The sequence below is a fragment of the Nicotiana tabacum genome, chromosome 5 (assembly GCF_000715075.1).
Source record: "Nicotiana tabacum cultivar K326 chromosome 5, ASM71507v2, whole genome shotgun sequence".
Taxonomy (NCBI): Eukaryota; Viridiplantae; Streptophyta; class Magnoliopsida; order Solanales; family Solanaceae; genus Nicotiana; species Nicotiana tabacum.
In genome coordinates, this window is record NC_134084.1 from 7,388,373 (window position 1) to 7,400,893 (window position 12,521).

At 33.6% G+C, this 12,521-nt stretch overlaps 1 protein-coding gene across 1 annotated transcript; it reads right to left on the minus strand.

Moving 5' to 3' along the window:
* Positions 1-4,528: 4,528 nt before the first annotated feature.
* On the minus strand, positions 4,529-10,623 carry LOC107778270 (protein NRT1/ PTR FAMILY 7.3-like). Its single transcript, XM_016598493.2, has 5 exons — positions 10,474-10,623; positions 9,814-9,928; positions 7,225-7,442; positions 5,878-6,434; positions 4,529-5,737 (listed from the first exon to the last, which is right to left on the minus strand). Exons 1-5 carry the CDS (start codon positions 10,498-10,500, stop codon positions 4,867-4,869), a joined length of 1,788 nt encoding a protein of 595 aa, XP_016453979.1. The 5' UTR covers positions 10,501-10,623; the 3' UTR covers positions 4,529-4,866.
* Positions 10,624-12,521: the final 1,898 nt, after the last annotated feature.

The window sequence follows — 12,521 nt, forward strand, 5'->3', positions numbered from 1 at the left end:
CAATTCTATTCTTCCTTCTTCGTAAATTTAGCTTAATGTACCTATTTTAGGCAAACACTACACTATTCCATGTTAATTCTCAAGCCAATGCAAAGAATATATTTTTTCTTTTTCCCCCTTTTTCTATTTTTGTTACTATTCTTCTCCTGCTTTACAAATATTATTACACCCAAGCAAAGGAATAAATACTGATGCCTTCTGGATTTGGTTTTGATCTAGGATTTGGAAAAATATAATTAATTTTCAAAGAGTATTTGAAAACAGTATTGCTAAAGAAGTTGTATGCTTTTGTTACCTTTTGGTAAAATACTTATAATAGCTTTTGAGAAAATTTACCTTTGGATTGTTTATCATTTCGCAGTAACCATTTCTTTTTCCAGTTTAACCATTTGGTATTTGAGTACTCGGTATTTGTGCTAGTGGAAGGTAACAAGTATCTTGTGAAATAGTCGAGGTTCAAACTGAATATATATTGGACCATAGGTGCGATGATAAGTCCAGGTGGCCCAGCTGCCCCCGGGGGGCCTTTCTCCATCTAGGGTGCAATATTCAGACTGCTTCGCCTAGCCTTTAGCCCTATGTCTCTTATCTAGGAGGTCTTCCTACACGGGAAGACTTTCAGCTCCTAGAAAAAGATTCGAAAACTTTTCTAATTAAAAGAGGATAATATGCACACACTTATTAACGACAGAAATTAGATATATAGAATGATAGAATCTTGAGCAACCAACAATAAAATGGAACTAATGGTTCCACATAAAAGAAAATATATAGGCGAGTTTGCAAAACAATTTACTTGCTTTTTATTGTTTGTTGATTCCATGTTGGACGAATATAATGTTGCAACTTGCCAAACTTTATAGAATGAGGCTACGAATTTTTTTAATTTATAAATCCTATACACTATAGCCAGATTGGGTAATTTAGCAATTAGAGCAACAAAAGTGTACGTGTGTAAGATAAAAATGAAATTGGACAGCAGACATTCATTAGACACAAATTATGTCACAAAAGTAGTTAGTGAGCCAAATATACATGAAAAGAAGTGGAAATGACACCAAGTAGTCACTTTTAAGTATCATATTTAAAATATATCCACAGTTTACTATGTATTTAAAGATTAGCCAATTTACTCAAACTTCAGGACACGACGTCTTGAAGTTTGAACCATAAACTTCAGGATATCATATCCTAAAGTTCGGAAATTGTGTCATAAATTTCGAATCTTATATCCTGAATTTCAAATTAGCAATTTAGAAATGCAACACTTACTCCTGAATTTCAACTTAGCAGCTCATATATTTAGGACACTAAGTCCTGAATTTCAAATTAGCTACTCAAAAATTCAGGATACTTAATCCTGAAGTTTGGTGAATTGGCTAATCATTAAATGCATTGTAAATTGTAAATATATTTTTAATAGCAATAATATTAGAGTCCATTACTCAAATGGTCACTCAACTATCCCAAATTATCTCCTAAAGTCATTTTTCTTTCGTTTGTAACAACAAAGTCACTGAACTATGCATATTGCACTCAGAAGGTCACTCAACTAGATTATTTAAATTTTGGATTGCCAAATACCTATTTTACCCTCTAAATTATAAATATTTATCTTCTTTTTATTTTTTTAAAACTTTTTAATATTATGATTTTTCTCTTTTTAATTTACATTATGGACTTACCTAAATATTATTTATAAATTAAAAAATAAAAAAGTTTTTAAGCATATATAATGTTGGAATACCAAAATAATGAGCATAGTAAAAAAATTAATTAGAATAATTTGTTAGTAATAATAATTTTAGTATTAACAATAAAAATTCAAAAATTTATTTATACAATTCAGAATGAAAGAAAATAAAAGGTTGTAAAATATATATTCTATGCACATAATATAAAAATAATTATTTAAATAAAAATGTTTTTATAATATACATTTTATATTCTTGAAAATTATGCTCAATTATATTATATATATTCCATGCACGACTTAACATAGCATATTTTACCATATACAGATAGTTCCTCTGCTTTCCAGTGATATAACTTTGTGTTGTCGGAAAGTTGGTAGAAATATAATAATATAATTGAGCATAATTTTTAAGAATATATAATGTATATTATAAAAATACCTTTATTTAAATAATTATTTTTATATTACGTGCATGGAATATATATTTTACAACCTTTATTTTCTTTCATTCTGAATTGTATAAATAATTTTTTGAATTTTTGTTGTTAATACTAAAATATTTTTAAAAAAAATAAAAAGAAGATAAATGTTTATAATTTAGAGGGTAAATAGGTATCTGGCAATCCAAAATTTGAAAAATCTAGTTGAGTGACCTTCTGAGTGCAATAGGCATAGTTCAGTGATTTTGTTGTTACAAACGAAAAAAAAGTGACTTTAGGAGATAATTTGTGATAGTTGAGTGGCCATTTGAGTAATTGACTCTATACTCAATAGGCATGTAACATGTGTAAGTCGCTTTATTATCAACTACTATCGTCTTCTCACTTGATTGATATTTTTTTTCATTTATTAAGAGTCAATTTGATTAACTATTAAGCCAAGTCAAACTAAGGTAAATATAATTTTTCGAGGTTAAAAGTAGTACTATAAGTTAGGATAATCTTAGTAGTCCAGTTGTCTAACAGAATTTTCAATCTTGTTGGTGAGAGTTCATTCCCTACTTTGTAATCCCTTCTCCAATTTTTCCTTCACCTTCTATTAAAGAAAGATTTTATTTTTATTTTTTTAAAAGGTTGTATAAGTTGCATTCCTCCTTATCAATTTGGTGTGGAAATGGTTAAATTTTATCTACTTCGAATCTAGGAAAGGCCAAAACTTTTAGGACACAGGAATATATATTTCATGCTTATCGTTCCTATATTATTATACACAAATGAGGTCTTTTTGAGTTTTATACAAAAGACAGATTTAGGAGTTGAAGTTTATAGGTTCTGCTTTACAATTCTACCACATCCTGTCTAATTTAGTAGTTTCTAAATCTATTATATGTACTTATTTAGTGAGCTCTATAATGCATATGCAAAGTCTAAGACAAAGCTATTGCGTTCGAATGAACTAGTGCCTCCTTCATTGGCGCCGCTGCTGTTTCATACCTGTCCAAGTTGTATATCGGTTTTGCATTTGCTGCTATGCATTAGACTATGCTATTGATATATCCACTGAGGTTCTGCACATTTGTGGAAGTTTGAGTTTTTGGCACAAGAGCTTGATGATAGATTAGGACAAGTGTGAACTTTATTATCAAATTGAGTAACTTGATGTGTGAGGATTCTTATCGCTGACCCCAACTTAAGTACAATTGTTAGTTTAGAGAAATGTAAGAATAATGTAGACTATCTCGCCATTTAAAGCTATCTGAATCACATGCTATTTCTAATGTTTTGACACTTGGTTCATAAAAGTCAAGAGTGGGCACCATACTTGCATGCTGTATCTTTTCAATTTACAGTAGGAGAAAGAACTCCAAGTTAAACCAAAATGTCTGTCACTGTGAATGTTTTTAGTATTAAAATATGACTTATCAATTCGTGGGGCTGTTGATATGAGAAATGCCAATGTATTGGTTCCTTGTGATGATGTGTAGAAAAACATGAGTACACCATTTAGCCACTGGTGGTATATATAATGGCAGTTGAAACTCATGCTAAAATAAGGCTATTATAATAATCATTTCTCTACCCTTTCGGGTAGGGGTAAGGTCTGCGTACACACTACCCTTTCCAGACCCCACTAGTGGGATTTCACTGGGTCGTCGTCGTCGTTGTTGTATAACAACCATTTCAAAATTACTAGTAGTAGTCATCTTGAAATTACCTCTTCATTAGCTTTCAGGATGTTTAGATCTTACTTCTTTTTTACTGTATAATGGAAAATGGAGATATGTAAAATAGTATAAAGGTTTTCTGGTGTAATTTCTAGTGATAGGGAGCATTGTCTCCGTGTGACTTATAGGTTATGGATCCGTACCGTGGAAGCAGCCACTAATGTTTGCATTAGGGTAGGCTATCTATATCACATCCCTTGGGGTGCGGCCCTACCCCGGACCCTGCGTGAACTCGAGATGCCTTGTGCACTGGGCTGCCTTGTCTTTTTCTTTTCCAAGAACATACATTTCTCTTTTATGACCTGAATCCTCTTCGGATAGTTATATTTTGCAGTTGGTAAATGATTTCATGTTTTCTGTAGAACTTATTTTTCGAGGAAAATGCTTCCACTTAAGAGAAACTCGTGAGGTTTCAGGTTTCCCACCCGGTGTTCGGTACCCCTATTGGAGCCTGTTTAACACCCCCCCCCCCCCCCCCAAATATGGGACTTCACGGCACGAATGCTCCAGGCATTCAGAAACTCAAAAACTTACAGTTTTTTGTTGTTGTCCATCTTACTCAAACATATCGATGCAAGTTGTTTATTAAGGTGAAGAGTTAGCTCTGAATTGCATATGAAATTAATGAGGTCTTTTGGACATGGGAATTTTTTAAGGGTAAATCAGTATTGTTCAACAGTTTCTTGGATACAGGAAAAGCCAATCCATTTACATATCAATCCAAAATGTTCGTTAAATCAAGAACTAATATGACAGAACCAACAAATGCAGCAGCAACAATGAGAAAGGAAGGACCAAGAAATTAAGAGCAGCCCAACTCTCTGGACACTTCTGTAGAGCTGGGGATTTTGAGCCGATTGAGTTGGAACATTGGAGATGGAGGAAATCCAAATACCAAAAGCGGAAACTCTAAACAAAATCTTATGGTGACTGCATATCTTCCTCTTATTCATATGGCTTTGTCAGAAAATCCCTAAGGTATGATCCATATCAGGTATGCTGGACTTCACACCTTGTCATCTTCCTCGTGTTCCTGAATCTTTTCGCTATGCTTAATATTCTTGTACCACTTAGCACATGCAATATAAGCAACCAAATCTATTAATGTCAAACCAGCTAATAGAAAATAGAATCTGTCTAAGTGACCTTTGTTAAGGTTTCCTGGTATCCATCCCGGCATGTTGTCTGTTGCTGATATTTTCATCACTATGCTCACGAGGAAGCTACTCACGTAGTTTCCCAATGATATTGATGTCATGCATAGTGCACTTCCAAAGCTTTTAAGTCCATCGGGTGCTTGCGCATTGAAGAATTCTAATTGACCTACATACATGAATACTTCCGAAGCTCCTATAAAAGCATATTGAGGGACTTGCCAGAAGATGTTAAGAGAGCTTGAGCCTTCACAGTGTTTGCAGTCATTGCTCGCATACTTTAGCCTGTAGCACTCCACAATTCCTGCTGATAGCATAGCCATTACTGCTATGACTAGTCCAATACCCATCCTTTGAAGTTCAGTTAGCCCGGTATTATCACCCTTGCACTTCTTAAACCTACTGACCAGTGGATTAAGAACTCTGCGGTTTAGAAATATGACGCCTGCTACACTAAGGATGTCAAAGGTAGACATACTTGCTGCTGGAATCCTGAAGTTTGCTATTGTAGTTTTCATGGCATCGCCTTGCTCGACAAAGAGTGAGGCCATTTGCGTGAAAACTACAGAGTAAATAATGGTACATAGCCAAATGGGCAGCAGTCTCAAAATGCATTTAACTTCTTCAACTTGTGAAATAGGACAGAGGCGCCACGGGTTGTGATCGCTCAGCTTCTGGTCGTCAAGTTCCCTTGATGTCACCACAGCTGCTCTGTCCAAGAATCTGCAACATGAAAAATCTAGTTTAGTGCATTATAGAATGGCAAATAGACTAGTAATGATAAATGAATGACAGTCGGGTCATAAATTTGAGATTCTTGTAGACATAGTGGATTGAACTGCTAAGTGTGTATTTCTACTTACTTGAAACCATGGGTGTGTAGCATTTTTCTACCACCAGTTACGTCGTCGTCTTCCCCTTGGTAGAAGTCATCTTCATTTTCTGGTGTCTCCACTCTATTCTTCTTTGTTGCTGCAACTAAAACTTGAGCAAACCTGGCAAGAGGGTTGCCACTAGACTTGAAGTGTCTGTACCTAGCAGTGCCTCCAAGAAAGAGCAATAATGCTGCAAAAGCAGATGCTGCAGATGCCCAAAAGCCAAGAGCCCACATTCCTTCATCCTCAAAGTAGTCTAAAATAGTGTTGGAGAAGAGCGACCCAAGGTTCATGAACAGGTAGAAGTAGCTGAAGAAGGCAACTTTAGATTGAGACTCCCTCGGATGATGCTCGTCAAACTGATCAGCCCCAAAGGTAGCAATATTTGGCTGATAACCTCCATATCCTAGTGCAATCATGTACACAGATATGTAGAATAGACCAACCCCCATGGTTGAATGTTCTCCACATAGAGTTGTTCGATCCCCACAACCTTTAGGTTTGAGCAAGTAAAGTTGTGATGCTAGTGCTAGTAATGCCAATCCCTGTCAATGATGTTCCAAACTTAGTAAGAGCAAGATCAAGGACTATTACAGTCAGACGCGAATTCAAGATTTAAGCTTGATAGGTTCAACCTAGGTTCTTAATACTGAAGTCTATGTACTTTTGAAATTATGGTTTCAGTATATATTTTGTGTTGAAAATACTAAGTTTAGATGAACCAGTTAAACATATGCTCCATCTGCCTTTGATTACAATCAGCACTAACAATTAGCAGGAATCGCGCTTGTGCAAGATAATGGTAGCAACATTAGATCTTCTTGATTGTGAACTTATAAGCTAGTGTACTCTTAGGGGTTGTTTGGTACGCGGAATAAGGTGGGATAAATTTGTACCATCAACCAAACATGGTATAAATTTACTCTCTGACTTAATACAGGATATCCCACCTTATCCCAATCAAACTTGAGATTATTTTATCCTCCAGGAGTTATAATCCTGGTATTATAAGCCCGGAATAATTTAGTCCACGTACCAAAGACCCATTAGTAGTTTCTCAATATCTACAGAAGTATGATGGAAGTAATGGATACTTATGACATTGATGACTTGAAAATTGAGCACAAGTTTTGGAATATGTTCAACCTTTAAGTTTCTTGGCAGTGAACTCTATGTACTTTTGAAATTATAGGTTCAATATATATTCTGTGTCGAAAATACTCAGTTCAGTTGAACCGGATAAACATAGGCTCCATCGGCCCGTTTTACAATCAATACTAACAATTAGCACGAATAGCGCTTGTGCAAGATATGATGGGAGTAATGGATACTTACAGTTACATAGATGACTTGAAAAATGGCACAAGTTTTGAATCTTCCCCAGTAAGAGTCACTAAGAAAAGCACCAACAAGGGAACAGATGTAGACTGTGCCAGTCCATTTGCTCACACTATTAGCAGCATCAGCATTGTTTTCTTTTAACACTCTTGTCAAGAACAACACCAAATTCACTCCAACTCCAAAAAATGCTAGAGTTGCTAAAGCTTGATTCACTACATATTCAATATGGAAACCAAATGTCAATTAAAGAAGAAAACAAAGAAGTGAAAGTATTAAACTGCTATTAAGAGACAAAGTAAGACAAATGCACCAAAATATAAAATGAAATTGGAGTGAAGTTTAGAGAGGATTGATGTTCAAATTTCAATAAAAATAAGAAATAATATTTATTTTGTTATTTTTATAAAATTAATGAATTATGTTATTTAACATACCTATACTGGTGAAAAATAATACCAGGGGGTCGTTTGATGTAAAACAAGGTTATAATTCCATTTTCAATATGAGATAGTAGATAATATAAGAATTTGATATAAAATTATTGTAATATTAACATAGACTCCCTCTTATGGATTCAACATCCTCGTTGAGATTTTTTCCATTGCATGAGATTTGCCTAGATTCAACACTGAAGTTTTCCCCGCCTAACCGGGATTTGCCTAAACTCAGTTGAACTCTGATCTACCATCAGCAAGATTGATACAAAAGTGACTCTGATACCATCCGTAACAACCCAATCTGCTAGTGATATTGTCCGTTCTGAATTTAGGCCTTCACGGGTTTAAAACGCGTCACTAAAGTCTAAGACTTGTTGACTTATATATCCAGCATCTCTCTTATAATTTTACCGATGTAGTACCCTATCTATAATTTGGGGTGTTACAAATATAATCTCAAATTTTATATCGGAATGAAATAGTCAAAGGGAGCAAACCTAACTTGGACACTATCATTATCAATTTTTTTTTTTTTTTTGGGTCACATCACAAGGCAAAAAGTTGGGGATAAGTGAAAGTCCAGATCACCATAATTAGCCCCTCCCCCACCATTCAAGAACCAAAATTTTGTCAAGGATGACGTGGCAGTCCCACCACATCGTATCGTTGGTTTATGTCAGGTAGTATGTCTTTTCCCAGAACTGCATGGTTTTCTTGTCACTTCCTTATCCTTCCTCTGTCTTCCACAGGATTTTGGCTATTGCAGACAAGACCCTATCCGAGGAAGGAACCAAATGTCCCTCCTACTCCGGCTCCCTCTGAATGGGAGCCTCGGAGATAACAGTAAAATTATTTTCGTGTGATCTATTAGGTAAGAGTTCAAATCGTGAAAGCATCCATTAATACTTGCATTATATTAGATTGTCTATATTATATTATTTGGGTACGGTCATTTCTGAAACCCTGCATGAATACGAGATGCTTTATCTAAAACAAGCTACATATTAAGTAATTAATTTAGAACTCATAAATTTCAAATCCTAGCTTCGTACCGTCGCTTAAATATGCCAAAAACCTAGGTATCTATGTATTTGAAAGCTGTCAAATAGTGCCTAGCAATAAGAGACTAGTTTTTTGACACACGTCTTGATTAGTTTTACTGCAAAATGTTAGGCTTTGGCCATTTCAATCATTTGTCATTTTCCCCTTCCAACATATATGATAGCTGGCTTCATTTATTACCTCACCTTATCAACCTTTCTTTTTCTTTGTTTTTTCTCACTCACAGAAAAAGCTCTACGTCGGTTAAAATTATAGAAGTGAATATTAGTCGTAACTTATGTATCTATATTTTTCTTTTTTAATCAGTCTAAAAAGGAATGATAATTTTTTATATTTAAAATAAATTTAATTTTAAACTTTCCTTTTTAGTTTTTTATCGCCAATAAAAACATTTATAACTTGATTTATAAACAACAAATTTAAAAATTTTATTTTTAAAATTTTATGCGCAATCAAATAATAACACATAAAGGGTGTGTTTGGTATAACGGAAAATGATTTCTTGGAAAATAAGTAGTAATCTTATTCATTTTCCGATGTTTGGTACGCAAATTAAGAAAAATAACTTCTCAAGAGTATTAATAAATAATTTAGATATAATAAACATGAAGCCATAAACTTTCAAACCAACAACCTTCCGGACCCACAAATTTCATAAACTTTCAAAACTGCGGAATTTCGAACCCGTAAACTTTATAATTTTTAAACCTGTTAACTTCCAAACACATAAACCTCCGAACTCATAATGAACCGGTAAGACTATATTTTAGAAATGTTACGAGTGTTGAGTCTAACACAATCGGAAAAGTAATTTCCAGTGATAAGAATTGATTTGAATTATATAAATAGATATAATTTATATACTTAATTGATATAATTCTAACACTCAATACTCTCATAACTGTACATGCTGAACGTAGAATAATATAACTTGAGTAGCTCTAACAGTATATACCATGATTGAACTAATAAAAGAAATTAAGCAGATGCAGATATTACTAATAGTACTTTATGTCGTTTTCTTTTTTCAACGATAAATATTAAGAATTTTCTAATATGATTAATTTCAGGAATAAAAGCTTACGTAGAATCATAATTCCAGCCACCCATTTCCCACTTGTTTCTCTGATTGCTGGCTTTCCATTAAGATCAATAGTTCCATCCTTAGTGCAATCCATTTCTTCCCCTTTCAACTTCACCTGATGATCATAACAATAAAGTTCCAAAACAATAAATTAAATAAATATATATATAGATAGCTTAACAAGTTTTAGTTTTTTTTTTCAAAAAAAAATTTATATTATCAGGTCACCTAAAAGTGATATTAATAATTTGAAAAAAACAAGCATATTACATGTGCCTATATCATATTAAAACATAATATACTGATAGTGTAAAATTCTTCTCATCAAGAATCAAGGATTGGTAAATGGTACGCACTAGGAATAAGAACAAATCTTTTTTTTTTTTTTGGGTGATATATACAACTAACAATCTTGGTGAAAATTATTAAAAGAATGAACGGGAGCCATGGAACAACGACTAAGTTGTCTCCTTCATAGGTCCGGGGTTCGAGCTGTGGAAACGGTCACTAATGCTTGTATTAGTGTAGGCTGTCTATATTACACTCCTTAGAGTGCAGCCCTTTCCAGACCAAACATGAATGTGTGATACCTTATGTATCGAGCTGCCCTTTATTCGGAGAAAGAAAATAGAGATAGATGCCTAGATTGTAAGTACTAACCTCTTTTGAGAGTTCCAAGCATGCCATTGATATTGACTCTAAGATTTGCTTAAAAGATTTGGTATTAATGAGTATTATCAATGGTGGAGATGAAGAGAAGAACCCAAGAGAGAAAAGAGAGTTGAGAATAAATGCAACTGAGTGAAACTATATATAGAAGTTCGAGAGATGATAAGTGGAAGGTGGAGATTAAAGAATTTTTAATATTAGGAAGAAAAAAAAATAGGCACAAGACCAAATTTTTTTAACATGATGTTTTGGACGTAAGTATAGGTTACTTTTTGTTTGTGATTTAACACATCAAATTACCTAATATTGAGGGTCCATTTCAATATTTTTTCTTTGCCTCTCAATTGGTTGAAAGTTGATATGATACATGAAACACTTAGTGTAATGCTCTGTTGAATGATTTGGAGACCTATGTTTTTAATGGTGGGAAATTTTTGATTTTGATCACTTTATTATAACCTTATTTGCTTTAACTAAGCATGAGAAATTATTAGTCTTTCCTTTTATCTTTCACAAATTTATGTGTTTTTAGCTAGTTTTTTCACACTTAAGATATTGACAATTTACGAAAACAATATCTCTACCTTATAAAGGTAGGAATAAGTTCTACCCCTTCTTAGACTCTACTTATGAGAATTCACTGAATATGTCATTATTGTTGTATGATATTGACAATATATAACTATACGATCCTGAATAGCACGAGCCTATTGTGGAGGATCCTGAGATGCAGTGGCGAAGCTACATGGTCATACGGGTGGTTAATTGACTATCCTTCATCGAAAAGTTGCACTATATATATAGGTAAAATACAACATTTTAGAGATATATAATACATATTGAACACCTTTTGTCGGATTCACTTTTTTCAGATTTGAATACACTTGGGGAAATTCCTAACTATGCCACTGCCGAGATGTTTGGAGAATCATTTTGATGATTTATACAAAGAATTTAGAATATTATGTTTGGTTGCTTAGGGACATTTTAGAACAAGCTGAGGAGAACATTAATTGTTAGGGGACTTTTGCAACCAAACGTACGTAAGTATAATATATTATGTTTATCGAGTTTTGCAGCATCTTGAACTTGGGGTTCAACATTGTTAGAGAAGGATAAGATTCCAGATTATGTGCTAATTTCACTTGATAACATTGGAATAACGTTGTTCTATCCAAATGGAGACATGAATCTCTAAAAAAAAATAGCTCGGTGCGCTAAGCTTCCGCTATGCGCAAGGTCCGGAAAAGGGCCGGACTACAAGAGACATAAATCTCTTATTCTTATTAAGGATTATCGATTTTTTTAAGAAAAATTAATTTTTCCAAGGTTATTATGCCCAACTTATTGATATAAAAATCTCTTACGCATTATAATATGTTGAACCATTTTTTTAATAATCGTAGTATCCGTGCCAACTTGCGCATATTTCGATCTCTCCCACTAATATATGTACCGAATAACTCTGAACAGTAGAGAAAGCATAACTACTTTTATTCTTCCTTCTTAGTAAGTATAGCCCAATTTTAGGCAAACTGCAGTAAAGTCTTCAGTCGAGAATCTATTAGTAATAATCTTTCTACTTTCATAAGGTTGCAATAAAGTTTACGTATACATTATTTGTGAGATTTCGCTAGGTTTGTTGTTGTGGTTGTTGTTATTGCGGTAAAATTTTCCACTAGGTTTGTAACCTCAAGGTGTCAAAAAAATCTTCCCACAAATTCCAATATGCCAAAAACAATTTCCCACGTCTCAGTTCAGATAATGTGAGTTAGTAGTGTGGTTTTAGCCACACAATGTCTTGAATCACTATCTTTAGACGGATCAATTTTGCAAACATATCTTAATTTTTCCTTTTTTGTTCCAAAATAATTGCGACAATATTCGGGCTAGATGACGTACATCTCGATTAATTGTTTCACTAAGTACATGCTATCTCTTACCAATTTAGATAGCAAATTACTTTACCTACTAAAGATTTGGTACGTAGATGAGAAAAATCATCTAATATTTTAAATTTTGTTGGTTTTATTATATCT

What these genes read in the sequence shown, in the direction of transcription:
- LOC107778270 (XM_016598493.2), bottom strand. Translation starts at nt 10,500, where the DNA reads ATGGCATGCTTGGAACTCTCAAAAGAG. An exon ending in GCTTGGAACTCTCAAAAGAG is followed by an intron (nt 9,929 to 10,473) that starts GTTAGTACTTAC and finishes TATGATCATCAG; the next exon opens with GTGAAGTTGAAAGGGGAAGA. An exon ending in GGCTGGAATTATGATTCTAC is followed by an intron (nt 7,443 to 9,813) that starts GTAAGCTTTTAT and finishes TTGAATATGTAG; the next exon opens with TGAATCAAGCTTTAGCAACT.